The 24,067-nt window shown below is 36.8% G+C and overlaps 1 protein-coding gene across 3 annotated transcripts; it reads left to right on the top strand.

Annotated features, from left to right (window-relative positions):
- Positions 1-17,135: 17,135 nt before the first annotated feature.
- LOC114545890 (SLAM family member 5) lies at positions 17,136-22,716 on the top strand. 3 transcript variants are annotated; one of them, XM_028564460.1, is made up of 9 exons: positions 17,136-17,204; positions 17,655-17,957; positions 18,557-18,841; positions 20,145-20,255; positions 20,370-20,385; positions 20,501-20,568; positions 21,458-21,508; positions 21,853-21,903; positions 21,990-22,716. In XM_028564460.1, exons 1-9 carry the CDS (start codon positions 17,138-17,140, stop codon positions 22,046-22,048), a joined length of 1,011 nt encoding a protein of 336 aa, XP_028420261.1. In that variant the 5' UTR covers positions 17,136-17,137; the 3' UTR covers positions 22,049-22,716. The 3 variants fall into 3 exon arrangements, with proteins under 3 accessions (XP_028420261.1, XP_028420260.1, XP_028420262.1); XM_028564459.1 differs by having other exon boundaries at positions 21,853-22,716; XM_028564461.1 differs by lacking the exon at positions 20,145-20,255 and having other exon boundaries at positions 21,853-22,716.
- Positions 22,717-24,067: the final 1,351 nt, after the last annotated feature.

Here is a 24,067-nt window from a genome sequence, read left to right as displayed (position 1 = left end):
TTGTAGTTATCAAGCTCATTCAAGCCCTGCTATATTGCTGTACAATCTTGCATACAAGTTTTCTGTGAGATTTTGGCCATCCTCTTCCTCATTTTTTCTAAGTGGCACCACCAGAGATACATACAAAAGCACAGTAATGACGGAGCAAGGGTTACATGGATCTTTTCAATTTCATTGCTAGGCAACAGCCTGGCCATTCGTTAACTTCCTGTCAGTTGATGTCATTCATATGCACTTGTGTCAAAAAGTAGTATTTGGTACACAGGTGATTTCTTTCAACAAATGGTTTCCTTCAATACAAACAACTCGTACTCACTTAACCTAACGGCCGACTTGAGTAGTGATTATCAGTGCATTGGTCGTCACAAGGGCTCAACAAATTTGACCAAACAGAGTAATAATGTTACTCTATCTGTATCAGGTAAGATATCACATTAATTGTTACTGCCACCAAGTTTAGCGTCACCTGTAGCACAGCCAAAACGTCTGCACTTCTCTGTTTCTTATAATAGCTAATTGAAGTCATGAAAGTCTTGTAAACTTTAGTGTGCGAATAGTGTAACTATTTACATCACAGTTTAGGTCATGATTGAAGGTTAATGTAGCCAGCCATCATCTACATTACATTTGGATTAAAAGTCACTTTTTTATGCATGGTGAACTTAAATTGTCTGCCTGTCCTGAAATAGCTCACATGTTTTTAATCTTTTAGGATATGTGTCCAACAGCAACATTTCAATTCATTACACTAATGTAGCTAACTATTACAGGGGACATGCTATGCCCATTTTCAGGTTCATACTTGTATTTGTGGTTTCTACTAGATATCTAGAACAGGTTTACATGCTTTATTGTTCAAAAAACACTTTATTTCTTTCTCATACTGTCTGTCTGAATATACCTGTATTAACCCTCTGTCTAAAATGCTACATTTTAGAGCCTGTCTCTTTAAGCCCCCCTCCTGAAAAAGCCCAGTCTGCTCTCTGATTGGTCAGCATTATCTGGTCTTCTGCATCTGCAAACTCAGTTTCCCTGCACCATTATTGCAAATCAAGTCAATTTATTAATAGAGCACATTTAAAACCAACCTAGGCTGAACAAAGTGCTGTAAAATATATTATGTTATAAAAACAAAGGAAGACAATAAAAATATAGACACAATGAACATCATACAAACAACACACTTCTATACAAATGTTCCTAAACTAAATCATACGCGAAAGAATAAAAATATGTTTTAATATGGGATTTAAAGATCTCAGCAGTAGAGAAGGACCTAATATGAATATAATTCATAATAATATGAATGGGAAGTTTGTTCCATAGTCTCGGGGCCACAACAGAGAAGGCACGATCACCCTTTGTTTTCATCCGAGACTGTGGAATATAAGGAACTGATTAGAGGATCTTAGGTTCCAATATATAAAGGGGTCAATCCATGTAATGCCTTAAAAAGTAACTTCACCTTAAAATCGATTCTATATTTGACCGGTAACCAGTGAAGAGAAGCAAATATTGGGGAGATATGATCCCTCCTTCTGGTACCAGTCAACAATCTAGCAACTGCATTCTGGACAAGCTGCAGGCGTGATAAAGATGATTGGCAAATCCCAGAATACAAGGAATTGCAGTAGTCAATACGAGACGAAATAAGAGCATGAACAACAGTCTCCAAGTCCTTACGACAGAGGAAGGATTTTAGTTTAGCAATAGTCCTGAGATGAAAAAAGCTACATTTGACAACAGAACTAATTTGTCAAATTTTAATGCTGGGTCAAAGTTGAAACCTAGATTTTTGGCAAAAGGGCGCACACTTGAGGCTAAAGTCCCCAAATGTTTCCCCTTTATCCTTTACCCTTTACCCTTTACTCTCATTGAGTTGGAGATAGGGGAATAACGGCACTGTAGCGGCAATTCCTACTGTGAAAAATCATCAATAAAAGCATAAATCTTCACAGACAGATATGTTCTAGCAGAAATCTGATCTGAAATTGGAGAGAAATGAACAACACCTGCAACCAAGATTACTGTTTTTTTCTGACATTAGCACGTAGCTGCATGTAGCAGTGTATGTAATGTTTTTGATTTGATTTTATTAGGATCCCCATTAGCTGATGCAGAACATTAGCTACTCTTCCTGGGGTCCACAATGTAAACACCTGCAGTAATGTGCATGGAACAGATGACCAAATATATAAAAAAATAAAAATAAAGATGAAAAAATAAAATACAATAAAGAAATCTGTCACGAGTTGATGTCAGCCTCTAGCCAAAATAGAAAGAATAGTTGGAAACAAAGTATACAAGACGGTATGAAGCCTGAGTTTTTTTGCTACTTTTACATAACCTTTACCTCACTATTTGAAACTTTGGCAACGTTTAATTTAAATTTGAACACCCGACATTGTAACGTTATATATAAGACAGAACATAAGGAAAAGCATTATAGGTCCCCTTTAATTACCTTAAAAAATGTACTTATCAGAAAAATATTAGATAATTAAAATTAATTAATAATAACTTACGTATATATTCTAAACCCAACAGCTCACAGACCCAAGGCCTCTCTGAGAGCAGGCAGGACAACTATACCTGTAGGGGGCACTTTGACACTGACCTGTTCTGTGGAAGGCTCTGCTGGCTGGAAATATGAATAGTTCAGACGTACCTCCGATTCCCATGAAGCTATGATCGTAACGGATAGTGTACAAAACTTCATCAGAATCTCACAAGAAGGAATCTACCGGTACAGGGGAATAAGAGGAAAGCCAGTTTTCCTCACTGAGTACAGTGATGTGTATCGTGTTGAGATAACTTATGAGTTATGTTACTTTTTTTTAAAACAGCAGCATTAATTTATGATTACCTAGAATAGTACTGAGCACTATATTGTTTTTTTATGTTGATTTTACATTTCTGTTTGAATGTTAATTGTTTGTTTGTGGTGCGAACAGTGTCCAACAGGGTCTTTGTGACCGTGCAACACAACCGGACTCAGATATTCAGCGGCGAGACGATCACTGTCAGATGTGAGATTAAAGGAGTAGGAGACACTGAGTGGATGAATGGAGAACAACCAGCTCAAACACACCTCCAACACACAGTGAATACAGAATTAGCAGTGCTTCAGTTTCCCACAGTGGAATCTACTGGTGTAAGGGTAGACAGGACTCGTATTCCTCAACAGAGTGGAGTAATCCCTTCCCACTGAGAGTATCATGTAAGTCTTTCATTCGTACTGTGTTTTCATCTGTCCATCTATAAAAAAAAAAAAACATTACTTTTTTTCTCACAAAAATCAACAGCATATACACGCAGGCCCACAGTTATGGCAGATAGGAAAACCATACCAGTTGGGGGCAACGAAACACTGATCTGCTCTGTGGAGGACTCCGCTTAGTGGAAATACTACTGGTTGAGACGTACCTCTGTGTTTTCTGAAAGTCAAAACATTAGAGATGGTGACCCAGATAGAGTTATCAGTATTTCACAAGGAGGCATCTACCACTGCAGAGGAGGGAGAGGAAACCCAGTTTTCTTTACAGAATACAGCGATCCAGTCACCATTGAGAAAAGAGGTGAATGTTTATGCTTTAGTTTGGAGCAATACAGCATGCTGAATTAGTGCTTAAAACTAGTTGTCTTTGTTTATTTTGTGTTTCTGTTTGTGAACAGTTTCCAGCAAGGCTGTTGTGTCCCTGCAACCCAACTGGCCTCTGATATTCAGTGGTGAAGCGATCACTGTTGGATGTGATATTTCTAGAGTTGGATACACTGAGTGGCATGAGTACACAGAGTGGGAGTATGAATGGAGCAAACCCAACTAAAACACAGTTCCAACACACAATGGATACAATATTAGCAGTGCTACTGTGTCCAACAGTGGAAGCCACAGGTGTATGGGTAAACCAAAAAGGGACTTGTATTCCTCAACAGCGTGGAGCAATGTCATCACATTGACAGTTTTACGTAAGTGAAACTGTGCAAAGTGTTTCTTCTGCATTATCACACCAATACCATGGACACTTACCGAAAGAAAAAGAGAAGGCTACGTTGAAGGCTACATTTACTGTAAATTCTCATGCATTTTTTATTTGTGTTTGAATTCAGTTTTTTAGTGCTGCAGAAGGTTGAGCTAGATTCAGTATTTGCCCATTTTCTTAAAATTGTTTAACTGGAGTAATTCACAAGGACAGTAATTATGTAATTCTATTTATTTACTTTTATTTTCATGCTCTCCATGTGTTTTTATTTTTTAGCACTATCATGTAGCACTTACAAATTAAATGTATTATTATTATTATTATTAATTACTTTTTTTTAATGTCTTTATTCTGAATTTAAAAGCAAACAGACCAAAGGCTAACCTGAGTGCTGACAACGGACCCCTTCCAGCAGGGAGCAGTGTGACCCTGACCTGCTCTGTGAACCCATCCTCATTATCATCATCATCTTCATCTGGTTGGAAATACTTCTGGTACAGAGGAGATAAAACCCCTGAACCCCTGACCTCACAAGATGGTGTCTTCCTCTCAACTGGACAGATCTGTGTCTCAAAGGAAGGAGTCTATTGGTGCAGAAGAGGAAGAGGAAACCCTGTCTACTACACAGAGTACAGTGATTCAATCATTATTCACAAAATTGGTGAGTGTGGCATTTAACTATTCATTCTAAATCCATGATTGGTGATTGAGATCTGGTTGATTTAGATATACCTTTTTCATTTGTCATTTTTGTGCCTTTATTGATGATTTGTGATCATGAACAGTCACAAACAGGGCTGTTGTGACTCTGCAACCCAACTGGCCTGAGCTATACTCTGGAGAGACGATCATTCTTCGATGTGAGATCCAGGGAGGATTCACTGAATGGGAGTATGAGTGGATGACAACCAGCTCATATAAACCTCCAAACCTCAATGAATACAGGATTAGATCTGTTTCTCCATCACACAGTGGAGACTACTGGTGTAAGGGCAGACTGAAAAGAGCACAACAGAATTCAATGGGGTGGAGTATTTCCTTCACATTGACAGCATCATACAGTAAGTCTGATTATATTTCATTCACATGAAAAAATCATAAAAACTTTAAATTTGGGCTAAATATTATGGATTTTTTCGCAATGCGTTTTCATTTGTTAAATGTGTAGTATCTGAGCATTGCATGTAATCCACAAACAAATCAACACTATATATTGTAACATGTTTTCATTCTGTAAAATCTCTTTTCAACAGATCACCCTCAGCCTGTCCTCACTGTGTCTCCATCATGGCTGAGTCCTGGAGCCTCAGTAACTCTGAGCTGCAGTGTTAAAGATCCATCTGCAGGATGGAGGTTCTACTGGTATAAGGCTGTTCCCAGACTGTCAGACATCTCCTACAGCTATGATCTGCTACCTGGCAGCACCAACGGGACTGAACAGGATTCCTACATCGTTGATGGACAGACACACACAGCAGGATATGGGTGCAGAGCTGCAAGAGGAGATCCAGTGTTTTACACTTATTACAGTGAACCAAAGTTTGTCTGGTCTGGAGGTCAGTTAGATTATTTCTTTCTTGCTTCCTTTTTTCTCTCTCATGAAAAAATGTATTGATTGGGAAAATATTGTTTTGGGCTAGACACAAAATATTTGCAGCTGGTGCCTGAACACTAGGCCCAGTTTTACAAAAGTAATCCAGTGGGATTTTGGATCACGGATTGGACCAAATCTTGGTAATGGGTTTTTCAAAAGCAAAAGAGGGATTCTGAACTAAGATCAGACCATGTAATCCAATTTTACATTTGATCTGGATCAAACCTGCCCTTTGGGTTTTTTTAAACTTTCAACTCGGTTTGGAATCTATTTGATCCAAAAAAACAGGATTATCCTGATCCCATCAGAAGGGTTTATTTACTATTTGAATTATCAAAATAATTTTGTACATACTTAAATATATGAATCAAAGTTAAAAAGTCATTAATTAAAGTTATAATATAAAACAAACCACACAGGAGACAGTTGCAAAACGGGAAAAATCTGGCAACAGAAAGTAACCCTTGTGACTGTTTTAATGCTCAAACATGTTTTAAACCAAAGTATTAGTTGCGTTGCTGTGTTTACAATCTTATAATTATATTATATTCTTTTTTATTTGTTTTACTCCACATTAATGTTGTTTTGATGATGATCATTCATTAGCGTCTCTTACAGTGAGTCCTGACAGAGGGCAACACTTCACCTCTGACTCTGTGTCACTGAACTGTGAGGGAAACTCTACTAAGTGGAGAGTGAAAAGGTTTTCTGTGAATGGCTACGCGTCATATTTGTCACAATGCTCTCACTGGGCGACAATGGCTGGATCCACTTGCTACCTAGACGGTCTCTATTCCTGGCTCAGGAACACAGTGTACTGGTGTGAGTCAGGATCAGGAGAGTTCAGCAATGCAGTCAACATCACTGCAGATTGTAGGTTTTCATTACATTTCTTCGTATATTTTTTGAACATTTCGTTACGTGATTTTACATTTAATATTGTAGAATTATATTGTACTATTCATATGCATTGGTCATACTGAGGAGTGCACTTATCCATCTATTAGCTACATTAAAATGTAGGTGACTAGAATAAACCAAACTCATTTTGACCTGTGACAATGTTAATTTGTCGGGCCTGTCATATTCATAATATTTAACGATTTTACAGATCATATTATCCTGGTGAGCCCTGTCCATCCTGTCACTGAGGGAGAGTTGGTTACACTTGGCTGCAAGTGCTGGACAGAAAATATACTTTCCAATGTGACTTTCTACAAAAATGACAAACTCATCCAATATGATACCAGAGTGGACGTGAAGTTCTCTGCAGTGTCAAAGTCGGACGAAGGCTTCTACAGGTGTGAATATTCAGGAAATTTGTCACCACAGAGTTGGATGTCAGTAAAATGTGAGTATGATTGATACAGCCAGTCTTCAATTGTTTACATGTGCTTCAATAGCCTAGCCTTACCAGATTTCATCCAGTAGGCCCTTTTCACAGCAGACATTTTGAGTTGTCATAATAAGAAAAGCACAGGTGTTAAATGAATTGATAAATAATGGCTCCGTTCTATTCAACGATCCCACTAAGCCGTGACAGTGTGGCAGTGAGCCAATACCAGGACCCTGAAACTGAAGCAGCTAAATGGGTTTGAGCCACAATTCATTTCATTATCTACACCTGTGTCAAAATGTCTTGCATGAAAAAGGCCCATGGTTTGTGTAAAAGAAAACCTGTGCAGTTATGTGGTACTGTATTTAGCTACATTCTACAAACATTCTTAAACTAGGACAGTCGGAGAGAACAGACCTCCACCAAGGCCATGCCCTATTGGTAATGGTAACATAAGTGTATCTGCTCCATGTTTCAGATCCCCCCCAACGTGAAATAAGTTCTTCCTTTGCTCATGCACCCTTCCTTAAAGTTTTGTTAAAATCGGGCCAGTAATGTTTCCATAATCCGGATGACAAACAAACCAACAACCAAACCAAACCGAAAAACATAACCTCCTTTGCAGAAGAAATAAAAATGGTCCTCTCCAAGAAATGTAAATTATAAGTTGAATTCCTGCTTCAAGCACACATGGTTTGCCACAGTCTACAGAATCCAAGGTACTGGTGATAGAAGGAAAAAATGGGACGAAAAAAAAACAAATAAGATGCTGTTGAGACTACCACTTCCCTGACATCACTGATCTCCCTTGGGTCATACATAGTGAATTCATACTTTGTGATTGCAGCGTCCAGCTCTCCATTTCCTGTGCTGTTGGTTGCTGGGCTGGTTAGTGGTATCTTATTGATAGTTCTCCTGCCATTACTGCTGCTGTGTTGGTATACAAAAGCAAAGGGTAAGACCTGTTTCTGTTTATTTTAGATAAATTACACTCAAAAATCGCGAAAAAATCATTGAGGAATTCTGATAGCACCACATGGAGCAGCGATTCAGTTTGCAAAATAAACTTAAACCTGTTGTATAATGTAACTTAATAATTACTGGTTTGACTTCCTGACTTTTTTTCATAGATACATGTTGTCACAGGTTGGTACAAAACTCTCGTCTCATTTTAGAAACTCCACTTATTAATTTTATTTATTTATTTATTTATAACTTTTATTGTTTTTTACGTATTACTGCTTCATGTTTCAGGCTCATCCAGTCTCAGAGAACAAATCAGAGCTCCACTACAGTTCAAACTGTCAACCAAGATGAAACTCAACAGCAACTATATTCCTCTCTTCTCCATGGTCAGCTCACACTTTCACTTTGTTTATTCAGCTATTATATTTTGAATAACCGTATTCCCTGTGCTGCAGATTTGACACTTTTTAAACTAAAACAAGTTATATGGTATCATGGACTTAAAGTGACAAATTTTATGTTTGATTTTATTTAGGTGATGTTTGTGTCTACGAAACAATCGTCAGCTCTGGGAACACTCGATGTGGTACAGTTTAAACTGCAGAGCAGAGATTTTAATGGAAGGATTCAAATTCAAGCCATTAAAAACATTCTAATTTCAGGTGAACAAGCAGATGAATACGGAAATGGCACATCTAAGATTCAGCTCAAAGATTTTGGAAAGAGGAGTAAGTACACGAAAAATGGAACATCAAAAATAAATTCATTGGTTGTTAATTCAACAAGCAATCCCCAAATGTACATAAATTACATGGCCAAAAGTATGTGAAAGCCAGATATCACAGCCACACAATTGCCATAGTATACATTGGTATACACATTTTGTTGTGTAGTGTAAAAGACAGCTTCATTTAGTTTTAAATCATATTGTTTTTACAGGAATGATGCGTGATGATACAGCGGCGGGCTCTGACTACAGCAATGTGAATCCAGATTCAACTGCAGGTACACATATTACCATTAGCTATTTAGCTACTGGGTAATTTGCATTCGAATCACATTTTATTAAAGACACTAGATAACTGTAGGTCTACAATTCTCAAATTGAAATGCATTTAAAAATATTTTTTAAAAACTGAAGATTTTTTTTTATTGATTATTCAGTAAAAGTGGAAACCTTGATAATGTTATAGGGTCAATGTTTCAAGAACATTTTTCAGTTGTATTAATTATGATTTTTGTTTCAGATCCATAAAGAGAAGTGCATCATCAGCAACATGCAAAACAAGATTCATGTTTAAACAGTGTTGAGAGCATTTAAACAACTGCTGCAATCCAAACATCAGACACATGGTATTTTGCGCAGTTTGATAGCAGATCATATGAAAGAATTACAATTCTGTTATATTTCCTGTTGATTACTGCGAGATTTGCTTTTGTATTTGTACTTAGTTTGAATATTTATGTTACAATAACGTAGTATTTGAATAGATTAGATGGTGTAGAACTATATATGAGTCTTTAATGACAGTAATGGAGTTTGGAGTTATAATGTACTGAATGACTGAGATATTTATATTGCCAATATCCATTAAAGGTAACTTTTTTTTTTCTTCTGAATTTCACGTGCTCAGCTGTAAGATTGTATTACAAATACTGACACATACTGGCGTGCCATGCCCTGTTCTGGCCTTGTTTGGAGTCCTCCCTGACACTGTCAAATTATCCAGATCTAAATCAGACTTTGTTGCATTTCTTTTTCTCATAGCTAGGAGGTTAATCTTGATTCACTGGAAAACTAAGTGTCCTCCCGCACATTCCTCATGGATAGGAGATGTGCTATTGTTCCTAAAACTTGAAAATATTAGACACTTGAAGAGAAGTGCTGTGTCAAAATTAGATCAGATCTGGCAGTCTTTCTTATGTTGACTCCCTTGACCTGCAGCCTCCAGAGTCTTCATAATTCAGTAACTGCCATGATGTAGCCTATAGCCTAGTGATATTGATGCTTGACCTTATCCTTTACACACTTGTTCTTGACCTAAGACCATAACTATTTTATTTTTGGTTGTTCTTGTTGTTGCTGTTTTCTTTTAATCTGTTTTGTTTGTTTTTGTTATAGTTTAGCTTAACTTCCTTTATTGATTAGCACAGCCTAACATGGGTGGGTGGATGGGTGGGTGGGGTGAGTGGGAGGGAAGGATGTGGGTGTGGTCTATAATTGTCTTTTTTTATTGATATTTCTTTTTTTATTAGATTGTATTGTAAATCTAAATAGCATATATGTATACTATTACATATGTATTATAATTATAGATTAATTTATTGCATGGATTTTGTAACTGTAAAAGTCTAAATAAACGATGGATGGAAAAAAAGTAGACTAATGCGTCCTTTCTAGTAAGCCTCTTAATTTCAGTGAGAAAGGCCAGAGATGGACATCGGCAATTGCTTTTTTGCAATTATAAACTAATGGAGCAGGTTATAATACCTGCTAACAAACTAACAATAGTTTCCTGGTAATTATCAACCCTGATCAAGGTGTCCACCCTTACAACAGTGAGTTCTTTGATGGCTGAACTAAAATGTCCGTTCTTTGGTTCTAGGCAGCACTGCCACCATGTGTCACAATATATACAGTCTAGTTGCAATCAACAGCAACAACCTCAGTTCCTTAATGCAGAGGTTCTGAATCTTTTTCCAGCCAAGGACCGCTAGGGGAGAGAATATACCGGGGACCCCGTCATGTATGTCCCTTGGGATGATTTGACATATTTTGGCCTATTTTATACACTAGTCTTAGTTACAGGTATGTGAAAGAACAACACAGGAGAAATGTATTCGAAAGATATTAGACATTTAATTAACATATTTGCAGATTCTGAGTTATAGATTTGTTAGATTATAATTTAATATATGAGCTATTATAGATTTAAAAATATAAATGTTTGCTAAACTATGAAGATGCATATCTACATACATTTCTCCAATTACATAATCTCCATATAGCTGTAGAAGCGCTGCTGGGTCTTTGTGGTGATCACATACACATACTCTTTGGATGCTTCAGGTGTACTGTGCAAATTTCCAACTTGTGAAAGGCTCATTGCATGTAATCAGGTCTCAAATACAAGTATCCTTCAAAAACAATCCAAGGCACACTGTAGGGTTAATGAACAAATTAAAAAAATTGCTCTATTCAGTTTCTTAGCTAAAATGAATTTAGCATATCTAATAATGTGGCCAGGGATGCAATTACCAGAGTTTATAGTGATGCAGCAAATCTAACGTTTACTTTTTATCACCTACCAATATAATACCATGATGGTAAAGTGGTGCAATTCAATAAACAGCTCGCTGTAATTTTGCCACAAAGATCTAACTAATGATCACTTTTTTTATCAGTCCCGGCCAGACTGCATGTTTGGCTTGCTGTCCCACTTTCCGGCCATCATTTTTTTTTTTCTTTATTCATCACTACAGAGTCTGATAGACCAGAAAAAGGAAACAGATGTTGTTCCTCTCCCCACAGAGATGGCTGGTGGTCTCCTCCGATGCTTGAGCTGCTTATTAGCATACAGTGTTCTGCTCCGGATTGGGCTCTGCCTCCATGGTACGTACTCCTCTGGTTAATTCATGCAGGTCAATGCTTTGAGATGTACAATATTTGTTTACCTCTGAATAGCAGAAGTGATGTATAGGTTAGTAAGTAGCAGTATTTCAAATGTTTGCATGTCATCTGGGAAAGACCTGTCTTTGTGTTTTGTGTGTTTGCAGCTGTTTTAAAGCTAATTGTAGTTTTTTAAATCACACTTTATTTATTTTTAATAATATCCTATAAATTCTCCTTTTTATATGACAAAATAGGCACATTGTCAGCACATTCCCATTACAATGAAATTTGCTACTCTGCTGCCCTATGGCTAAGATATCTTACAGTAGTGCACCAAAAAACTGACAGAGCTGACACATTTTCAAAAGATTTGGTCATTTTATTCTATTCATTTTAAACAGTTCTTTGACTTCTGGCAATTTTCCAAATTATTTCAAACATGCAGTTATTCAACTGATACTAAAAAGGAGAAATGGAATCTGGATCCCCCATTACTCAGTAATTCAGTACACTTTCAAAATAATGATTTTTATCTAAGGTGCTGGAGAAAGTCATGTCTACTGAATCTCTTTTAAGAACATTCATAACCTTTAATAGTTTTCCGTCAGGTTATAGAGCTTGCCACAGCACAGACACAGCCCTTGTGCAGGTCTCATTTTAATATTCATACCTATCCAATAGAACCTTCTCTGTTTCAGCAAATACCTTTTGCTCATTTTAATTGTGAAGTTAATATTCGTATTATGATCACAGTTTTTTTCTTTTGTAAACCACTTTGGAACCTTGTAAAGAAAAGTGCTACATGAAGTTTGTTATTACTACTTACGTATTACTATTTTATTGTTAATAATATTCAATATGAACAGAGACAAACAGGGCGGTTGTGACCCTGCAACCCAACTGGCCGAAGATATACAGGGGAGAGACGATCAGCCTCATATGTGAGATACAGAACGGAGGAGACACTAAGTGGGAGTACGAATGGACAACAACCAGCTCAAAAAAACCAGACAAAAAAGAATATACATTTAAAGCTTTTATCCACCACAGTGGATCCTATAGATGTAAGGGCAAAAACAAAGACCAACTGTCTTCAACAGAGTGGAGTGATGCCTTACAACTGACCGTATATCAATGTAAGTTTCTTTATATTTAATTTACACTAAAAATGTCAGTGTTTAAATATATATTTAAACAGTTCATATATTTTATGATAGCGCTTTTTTTTATGATAGAAAAGAAACCACTAAAAAAAAATCCATTCCCAACAGCTACACCAGAGCCTGTCCTCACTGTGTCTCCACTATGGCTGAATCCTGAAGACTCGGTAACTCTGAACTGTAAGGTTGAACATCCATCTGCAGGATGGAGGTTCTACTGGTATAAGGATGTTCCCAAACTCAAATCACAAACAACCTACATCCGTGAGCTACTACCTGGTTTGGACAGTGGATCTGAAAATGATTCCTACATTGTTCGTGGACAGCCACACACTGCAGCATATTACTGTACAGCTACAAGAGGAAGCCCGGCCTATAACAGTCAAAAAAGTAAACGTAGGTTTGTCTGGTCTAGAGGTCAGTATGTTTGTTTCTTGCTTTGTTTCTCTCACAAAACATATTTATTCAGAATAAAAATGTACTGAGCCCAGTCATGTAAGGTGTTGATGTTGGTAACCCCATGACCTCTCTACTAATGCCAGCATCACGCAAGATGTTTTTTCTTCTTTAAACCCACACATAAGACAGAATACTGGTAACTGACTATTTTGCAAAACTGTTTTCAAAGAAGAACTCAGCACTAAATGTTTCAAGGTCCAAGCAGAATTTAAAATCCAGTTCCAGTTCAACTTTCACCAAAAACTGAGGAGAACCTTTGTAATACTCCATCACTCTAAGTTTCACCTCTTTTGAAGTAAATGGCATCACAATTTTTGTAACACATAATTTAGTAATTCAAATTCTTTGGTCTGAAAACTGAGACACCATTGAGTATGTAACATACAAAAATGTCTGTAAATGTTAATTTGCCTTCATATGTAGGACAATATTTTAACAATTGAAAGGATGCAACACAAGATAAAGGCACATTTTCACTGTGGTTTCACCCAATTTGAGGTTTTGTTTTTCAGATTTCAACTCGGCAGCTTCTCTCACAGTGACTCCTGATAGAGTGCAACACTTATTTGAGTCTGTGTCACTGAGGTGTGAGGGAAAATCCACCCAGTGGAGAGTGATGATGTTTACTGCAACAGACCAACTCTCACGCTGTTATGGCTGGGGAATAATGAACGGATCCACATGCAACATTGAGCGCTTACTATACAGTGATTCAGTGTACTGGTGTGAGTCTGGATCTGGAGATTTCAGCAACGCTGTCAACATCTCTGTACACTGTACGTTCAGTTACATAGTTCTGCCAGGTTTCATATTTCTTGGCATACTACGAACATATATTCATATGAGGAAATTAAGGGTTTTGGAATATTCCCTTTTCAGAATAATCAAAAACTTCCTGACCAAAACCTAGTACAAACCTAGTACAGCCTTTTTAAAGTACTAAATACGTGTACATTTGGATGAGTTAAATTCACTTTCTTCTGCGGCCAATAAAATGCATATTTAATATTTAACTGAAACTATAAAATCAGTAATTGATGTTACAGTAGCATACTATTTTAATAATAGTTTCTTTCTGCAGTGTACAGGCCTGAAAGCAAGTCATCTCTATTGGCGCTGTTCACTGCTGTCACCACTGGAGCTTTTATTATTCTCCTGCTCTTGGTGTATCACTTTAAAAAGTCCAAGGGTGAGAAAAAAACATTCTCAGGAGTTCTCATTGTATGGCACTGACGATAAGAACATTTTGCAATATTAAAAAAATGAAAAAATGTTTTATTTTTATTTTTTTTTGCAGGTCCGTGCGGTGACAGGTTGGTGTAACTGTCTTTTCTCCCACTTTGAAGCAATACTTTTGATGTTTTTCTGCTAAGTGTACTGCAATTCCCCAATGTTTTAGAACCCCACAATCTCAGAGCACCAATCAGGATGCACAGGTAAACGAGGAAACTCAAGAGCACGTATACGCCTCCCCTCTTCCAGGTCAGCCTTTCTGAATGATTTTACAACTCTTTCTAATATCACTGCTAGGTTTTAAATTAAAAAATGCCACAATTTATACAACTGGACCTTGTTTCTTAAGGATATTCCTCCAAAAACACCTCTGCTGCAGGTTTAAAGGGACACGCCGACTTATTGGGAATTTAGCTTATTCACCGTAACCCCCAGAGTAAGACAAGTCGATACATACCCTTCTCATCTCCGTGCGTGCTGTAACGCTGTCTGACGGTTCCAGCATTAGCTTAGCCCAGCACAGATCCTGCAGGTAACTGGTTTCAACTAGCCTACTGCTCCCAATTGTGACAAAAGTGACAAAATAACGCCAACATGTTCCTATTTACATGTTGTGATTTGTATAGTCACAGCGTGTACAAAAAACAACGTAACATGAGACACAGCCATCTTCTAACAGTAAACAAACCGGGAACTATATTCACAGACAGGCTTGCTGCGAGCATATCACTCCGCCACAACATGTAAATACGAACATGTTGGCGTTATTTTGTCACTTATTCGGAGCAGTATGCCGCTGGAGCCGTCAGACAGCATTACAGCATGCATAGAGATGAGAAGGATATGTATCGACTTGTCTAACTCTGGGGGTTACGGTGAATAAGCTAAATTCCCAATAAGTCGGCGTGTTCCTTTAACACTGTTGAATTTTACTAAACCAGTTGTTAAAATGTTACCCAAAGTCATGGAGATGTCAGAGATGAAGTGACTAATTTGACTTTGGCTTGATTTTCACTGACCTGTAGGTGAAGATTGTATCTACGAATCAATCAGTGGTTGTAAAGACAATGGAAATGGTACAGTACAAACATTTTCTAATGTGGGAATAATGGAGCCATTTTTCTAACGGATTGATTGATAATGAAAACATTCATATTTTTAGATGAACAAGCAGAAGAATACAATTATGCCACATTTAATTCAATTGAGCTCAAAGTTGACAAGAGGACTGATCCTGCAGATCCAGTGGAGAACTCAATCTACTATAATGTGAATCAACGTTAAACCCCATGTACATTAGCATCAGCTGTTCATCTGCTGGGTCTAAAATAAAATTTTTAGCTGAAATCATCTTTGATAACTGCACTAGAGGAAACGGTAAGAGTATGCAATTCAATTTACTTGCTAATTTAGTAATATAATAATTTGGAATAATTTAGTATTCCACAGTATGTCTGTTTTCCAGCTTTTTGACTGTTATTTTGTGTCAGGTCCATAAAGAAAAGTGCACAGATGACATGACATGAACAACTACATTCATGTTAGGCCAGTTTTTGCAGTATTATACGTTCACATATAAAGTACTGTAGTTTAAAAACATAATACATATATGTAATTGTGTCTTTACTTTTATAACTGTACTTTCTAACTGTTTATTATAAAGGGAAAATCTTCTGTACATTTTTTTAAAGAACCAAGCTGTGAGTATGTTTCTACACTTTCTCATGTCTGCAGGTTAACATTATCAGCCACTTGGTGGTGCCCTGCATTTTTGCTTTTATTTCATGTGGTCTTTAAATATCTTTGCAGATGCACCAGCGATTGAATGAATAATGTAATTATTAATGTAATTATGTGTTTTTTTAGTTTTCATAACTTTTGGCATACCATGTTACCTGTTTTTTGTTTAAATAAGGTAACTATGTATGATCTCTTCTATTTATTGCGCAAATGCTCAATAAATACAAGAGATCATACATAGTTTTACATAATATTATACAGTAAGTACTCTGTAAATTGAGATTAATTTGATGTTAAGAAATCATTAAAGTAGCTCTCACCATATGGAAATATTGTCAAATAAACGGATGTACTTTTTAATTAAACTGGTTTGTGTTTCAGAGCTTTTCTAAAGAATACGAAGAGTCTGGTGTCATTTAATATGCCAATGTTATTTTTACTGGGTCACTTCTTCTTTCAAAAGACATTTCAGTAAACTTGGTAGTGTTACACTTTCTTGGCTTCCCCAAATATATTCAGTTACAGTAAATGTCCAAAGGAACTACATTAAAGTCAACATGAAACAATCGTAAAATAATGTTTATAACAGAAAATTATGAAGACAGAGCACATACCACTTCTGCATGTGCTTAACAGAAACAGCACTACTTTGTTGACTTGTAGGAATATCTGATGACAGGATGTGGTAAAAGTGGACCCTAATCTCAAAGCTTTACACATCTAGATCAAATATGTATCTTTACAAAAGTCTATAAATTCAGTTTCTTAGGCGGAAATTAATACAATGTATAGTTTAGTTTCTAATTAATAATGCGGTCAGGGATGCAGCAAATCTAACATTCACCTTCCAATGTCAAAGAGTGTGATGGTTAAATTGTACACTAAAACAGCTGGCTGTGAATTTGCAAAAGATCTAACCAAGGAACTCTTCTTCAACTTTTTATCAGGCCCGACCAGACTGCATGTTCTGCCTGCTGTCAATTGTTTTATTCATCACAGCAGAGTTTGATAGACCAGAAGAGGAAACAGAAGTTGTTCCCCTTTCCTACAAAGATGGCTGGTGGTATCCGATACTCATGTTTCTTAACATACAGTGCTCTGCTGCTAATTGGGGTCTATGGTATGTACCACTCTGCTCAGTAAGGCTGTGCAGTTTTTTATTAGAAATATTTGTTTGGCTGTGGCACTCTTGCATGAGCTTATAATTACAGAGCTGTACTGTATGTACTGACGACCTTACAGTATTTCCTGGATGTCTGCATATCATCAGTATCTTGTATGTTTTCAATTACACGTATGCTAATTTAATTACATTTTTGTTATTTTTATATTTTCAAATACTATAATGCATTTCTTTGTATTAGAAAGGACTACCTCTGTGTAAGATGTTGGCAGATGTTCTTTTTTTGTTCTAATAAATGCTCATTTCTTAATGACCAAATGTTTTTCTTTGTGTTTCTCTTTCTTCTCTCAATATGTAAACAGTGGTGACCATCAGCCATAATAACAAGATCAATTTGACAAAGACAAAAGGATGATACTCAGTCTGTTGTCTGCTCATGTGTTTTAGATGTGGAGGCTTCCAGTTGTCAACGTGTCATCCATAAAAAAGTTGGAGACACCGTAGAGTTTTCATCATGCTTACCAACTGAAGGGGTCACAATGGCAAGATGGAAATATAAAGGGTCAATAATAGCAGACAAAGATCCTGTCTCTGGAGAACATCAGTTCAAGGGCAGATTAGACCTAAACCCCACAAACTTTAGTTTAACAGTGAGAAGACTGACACTCAAAGACTCTGGTGATTTCAGTTTTCTCTCAGAGGTGGGTGACAGCCAAAGGGAAACAGTCCCTTTCACTCTGAAAGTTCATGGTAAGAAATAACCAAGTAACTAATAATTGTTGATTTATTTGTTCTTATAGAACAGATGTCATAATAATGGTGGCAGAGAGAACTCATGAAGAGGTTTTCTTTATTTGCTTATTTTCTGTTCTCCATTGACCATCATAGTTTTATAATGTTAAATATAATATAATAATGTATTTTGCATATTTATTTAAATAGCAAATCTTATAGACTGTGTCCACACACTATCGTTTCTTTGTGCCTAAATTAGTTATGCTTTTATACTTATGGTGTGTAGTCATTGAGTCCGTCCGTAGTCTGGGACTTCCCTTGCTTCTTTCTTGATATTTAAAAGATAATCTGCTTTTTGGGCTACAGATTTGTGTTTCGGAAACAAACACAGACAACTCACCAGATTGTGGATCTTAGTTTTGAAATTGAAGTTAACAAAAGAGTTTGTTCAGTGAAAATATTCTGATGTGAATGGTCTGTACTGTGGGTCTAGTTCTGAGTTCTGCTAAAGATGCATTTGTTGGTGTTTTGATGGAGATTAGCTGATCTCTCTCTCTCTCTCTCTCTCTCTCTCTCTCTCTCTCTCTCTCTCTCTCTCCAAACTGTTCCATTAGAACCCATAACTGTCAGAATTGTTTCAAATTCTACGTGGCACACCTTAAACAAATCCTGTACAGTTTTGCTGGAGTGCCAGGCAACCTCTGACATCAGTAACAGTGGCATCACCTACAAATGGGCCGTGAGGAATCAAACCATAGAAGGCCCCAGACTGGAATACACCATCAAACCTCAGGACGAAGACACCAAATTCACCTGCACAATTTCCAATGAAGTCAGCAAGATGACGGCAACTGAAACAGAGACGTGCAGAAACATTACGTCTGACATACCAGAAATAGGTATGTGCAGAGGAGTGATTGTAGTTTATTATTGGGTCAATAAGGTTTTTGAGAATCACAACTGATGATGCAGAAGAAAAAGAAGCACAGGAAGGATAGCAATATTTGATATATAAATGATTTCACTTAACTAACTGTAATTATATTAAAGATATCCTCAAATGCATTTGGAGGACTCATATTACAGTGTGACCAGTCAGAGTGATACTTTCTGCAATTATGAGATCAGTGAGAAAGACCTACAAATGGGCCGTGAGAAATCAAACCATATTAGGCCCCAGACTGGAATACATCATCAAACCTCAGGACGAAGACACCAAATTCACCTGCACAATTTCCAATGAAGTCAGTAAGATGTCGGCAACCGAAACAGTGAAGTGTAGCCCACAAGCATCAGGTAGGGGCAGGGCAACACATTGTCCCTCCCATCTCGTAAAATTCGGACGCTTTATAAGGTGTCTTTGGCGTTGTTATTGACGCAGAAAGTCTCCTATAGCATCATATCTAAACACGTTTTATGTAAAACGTGTTCTACACACTACGCTCTGCGATTCCCTGCAATGTCCTGCTGTGTCCTGCTGCGTCCACTGCGTCCCCCATGCTCTGCTGTCCCACGTTACATCCTGTAACGCCCTGCTGTGCCCGGCTATGACACGAACTACTACGACTACCATTGTAGTCACTGTTCCATTATCTTTATTATGACTATTACGCCACTGTTCATCATAACCCCAACCGGCCCCGTCAGACACCGCCTACCAAGAGTCTGGGTCTGCCAAGGTTTCTTCCTAAAAGGGAGTTTCTCCTCGCCACTGTCGCAACAGCCACTGCTAATGCTTGCTCTTGAGGGAATTACTGGAATTGTTGGGGCTTTGTAAATTATAGAGTGTAGTCTAGACCTACTCTATCTGTAAAGTATCTCTAAATAACTCTTGTTATGATTTGATACTATAAATAAAATTCGATTGAATTTAATTTAATTGAATTGAAACGTGACACACGGGACATGATCCCCGGTCTCCGGGGTGAAAGTCTTGTGTTGTTTGATGTTGTTTGATTTATCAACCTACTGTTGTCCCGACCAACCAGTGTAGCTGTTTCTCTGCCCGGGAATTTCTGAATGGTGCTTATCTGACGCTAACAGCCACTGCCCAAGCGTCCGCATTTTACAAGTTTGGAGTGAGAATGGGTTGGGTGCAGGAAGAAAATAAAATATAAATTGCTTTAATTTTGTACAATACACTTTAAACATTCTTCATAAGGAAAGTGTGATTTAATTGTATTCATATATTTATAATTGCAGCGTCCAACTCCTCATCTCTTGTACCGTTGATTGTTGGGCTGGTTATTGTAATTTTACTGATTTTTCTACTGCTGCTCTCGCTGCTTTTCTATACAAAGTCTGATACAAAGGGTGAGACCTCCTCCTGATAATATTAAATGGCTAACATTCTGATTATCAAAAATCACTGAATGCTTTGAAATCAATGATTTAGTAAGTAACAAAAAAATATGTTCTCTTTCACAGATCCATGTTGTAACAGGTTGGGACTTCTTTCTCTTCTTCTCTCATACAACTAAACAGCAGTAATATACTGTTCAGTATATTTACTCTTTATGGTAACTTATTTTTAAAAAGGACTGCTAATTATGTTTCAGGGCCACCCAGTCTCAAACGGTCAACCAAGATGAAACTCAACAGCCCGTGTACTCGTCTCTTCTCCATGGTCAGTCTTCCATCCACTTCTGTTTGCTTTCATAAGTATTTTAAAGGGGCTGTACTCGATATTCAGAAAAAAAGTGCTGTGGGATTGCCTCCACACAGCTCTCACAGACCATTCCCAAATTTGTCAAATACCGATTGGCCCTCAGCGTCAAATACAGACACACAAGGAACTTAAATCCACTAACATGCATGTGCAGCCTAAAGCTTGAGTTATGGTCCTGTGGAGGCTCCACGCAAATCTTTTGGCCTGAAGTATATACTTGTGCGTTGGTGTGTGCATTGATCTCAGCACTGCCAATGTGTGTGTGTGTGTGTGTGTGTGGGGGGGGGAGTGTGTGGTAGAGCGAGTGAGAGAGTGACGGTGATTATCTTCGGAGCGAGTATTATATTTCATGTCAAATTTTTTTTTTTCTTGCTATGTTAATGTTCTGAATATCGAGCACAACCCCTATACCTTTGGTATTCCACTCAGCTGGTATTTTAAAAGAAAATTGCCAAATAAAACTGTTTTTATACACTCACAAACATTCCACATTCTGAAGATGCAGGTACAGTATAGATTGTACAAATTGTGAACAATGGCTTCTTAAAAAAGTATGGCAACAGACATATAGTAATTGAATGGATTTTAACTACCACAACTTTGATTAAAAACAATTTAACACTACTACTAAACTTTAAACAAAACAAAAACAGTACATGATCATAAAAGCAACAGTTAAATTATGTTGAATTTGGTAAGTATCTTGGCAAAAATATTTTACTAAATAACAGGTGGAAATTGATATGTAATTACTAATTATCTGGATAAAAATGATTTGGAAAGTGTTTTCATACACTTAAAAACATTCAATATTTTTGACCATACCTTGTTTATCTCTGACATGTAGGTGATGGTTGTGTCTATGAAGCATTGAGAGGCTCTAAAGATGCCGGAACAGGTACAGTATACATTGTACAAATTGTGACCAATGGGTACTTAAAAAAGTATGGTAACAGACATAATGTAATTGAATAGACCTTAACTACCACAACTTTCATAAAAAATAGGTTTAATATATTAATCAAATTTTAAACAAAATAAATCTGTACATGATCATAAAAGCAACAGTTAAATGATGTTGAATTTGGTAAGTATCTCGGCAAAAGTATTTTACTAAATATTAGGTGGAAATTGGTATGTAATTACTAATTATCTGTGTTAAAAATGATTTGGAAATTATTTTCTTACACTCACAAACATTCAATGTTTTTTGACCCTACTTTGATTATCTCTGACATGTAGGTGATGGTTGTGTCTATGAAGTAATGAGAGGCTCTGAAGATGCTGGAACAGGTACAGTAGCTTTGATTATCATGGAGCATTCTAATAGGTCAGTGGTTCAATTTAAATTCAAGTAATGAAAAATATTCTTATTTTAGGTGGACCACCAAATCAATACAGTAATCACATCGCAATCAGTTTTTCACAAAGATCTTGAGAAGCAGAGTAAGTGCACAATATATATAAAAAAAACATTCAAATGAATGCAAAATATGCATAGAAATATCATGTTCCCAGATCAGAATACATTTACATACACACTCTAAAAAATTTAAAAATATTTAGAATCCAGATTCTTGCCACCTAAAAGATACAAGTGCACTGCATTCCTCTGATTGGTGACATTTTGAATTACCGGTACTGTGTCACTGTGGTGTTAGCGCTGTCTAAATGTGGCCATTACTGCAATTATTCTCTGAAAGAGGAACTGCAAAGACTTCTCACTCATGCTGACCAACATCGCTTGGTGTATTTCATGTGTATTTCAAAGTGGACTTTTTATTTTCTATCTTTTAAAGGTCTTTAGAAGTGTTATAAGCACCAGTAAGTGTGTTTCAAAAGAGTGTCAGTGATGTCAGTATTTGTTTTCACACTGATAAAATGTTCCCCATGCTGGTTTACAATTTTAGCCACTTGGTGTTGCAATGTGGTTTTCCTTCCAGTTTATCGCCGCTTGGTGGTTCAAGTGATCATAGGTCATTTCAGCTGCATCAGTATGTACATGCATGATGCATAACTTAATGCATGAGCACATTTAATGTCTTATATCATTTTTTATTTTATTTTTTTTATTTATCCTTTATTTTACCAGGTGATGTCCCATTGAGATAATCAAATCTCTTTTACAAGGGAGCCCTGGAGCAACAGTACACAAGTTACACAGAATCACAAAAACAGACACAGCAAACAAAAAACATTTACAGTACATGTAAAACAATTTAAAATAACATAAAAGGGCTTATTGAAAACATGTGCATTGTTCAAATTTTGTTTGTTTAAGTAATTGTTTAAAATGTTTAAGTGGGATGAGAACAGAAATCTTGGATAAGAGTGTTACTTTCAACTACTTTAAATGTTTAATTCAAAATATTTTTTCTCCATTCTGGCTACATCCTCATTGTATGCAAAGTATTCTATGTTCCTATGTGCGTTATATTTTATTTGTTGTATCGTAATTACATTTAGATTAATTATGTATGTATGTCAGCAAATTAGTTGTATGTCAAAAATGAATGAGCATTCTGAACTTGGTACAAATATTATTGTGAAATAAAAATATATGGATGTACACTTTTGAACTCGTCTGGTTTGTGTTTCAGAGCTATTGTAAAGGATGTGAAGGGACAGGGTGGGTCATTTAACATGTCTGTTACATTTTGGTTCTCTTTCTTTGATGACTCTCTGGCCAGTGTCATTTAACTGTCCCAGTATCACTTCTCCATTCAAAAGAAATGGCAGGAAACTGATGGTAATACACTTCAGGGTTTCACCAGAATGTGATGTAGCTCCATTTGTTCGGTAAAGTGAAACTTGCTGTTTACTTTTCAAATTGGTCACAACTTCTGGTTTCCAGGATAAAAGTCCTGTGTTATGTTCTTTGCAGAGTATTGGCACTCTTACTCACCTTACGCAGGGGCGCAAATACCCAGTGTCAGAGGGGTATGCAGCAACAATTTTGCCCCCCCACCCCCTTCCCCCACAAAAAACAAATAAATAAATAAGTGTGCCGGACATCATCATGTATGGGCTTTAAATAATACATGTTTATTTTAAAGTATATCAGCACTGTAGGCCTACCATAATTATAAATAATGATATGGTATACATGTATATATATATATATATATATATATATATATACATACATATATATAAATATGGGCTCAACATTAACGGTTGTCCTTAGCCACCAAATTGTGACAAGTGGCAACCTAATCATCACCCCTGGTTGCCCCCGTGGCAACCATATTATTGTAGCCCACTTTTTTCTTGTACTGTATTTTCATTACAATAAATAAATCATCATTGATGGCATTCGAGCATATTCGTTGCAGATGTTTACATTTGCGTTCTGATTTGTTTACTACGTCAGACATAGGATAATTGTGGTGAGCACGCTTGAGCATGAGTAGTGAGTAGACGTGTCTCCGACAGCTCCCGCAGAAATCTATCAAAT

Source organism: Perca flavescens, chromosome 19 (assembly GCF_004354835.1).
Source record: "Perca flavescens isolate YP-PL-M2 chromosome 19, PFLA_1.0, whole genome shotgun sequence".
Taxonomy (NCBI): domain Eukaryota; kingdom Metazoa; phylum Chordata; class Actinopteri; order Perciformes; family Percidae; genus Perca; species Perca flavescens.
The sequence above is the reverse complement of the archived record's forward strand: the minus strand, read 5'-3'. Positions and strand labels throughout refer to the sequence as shown.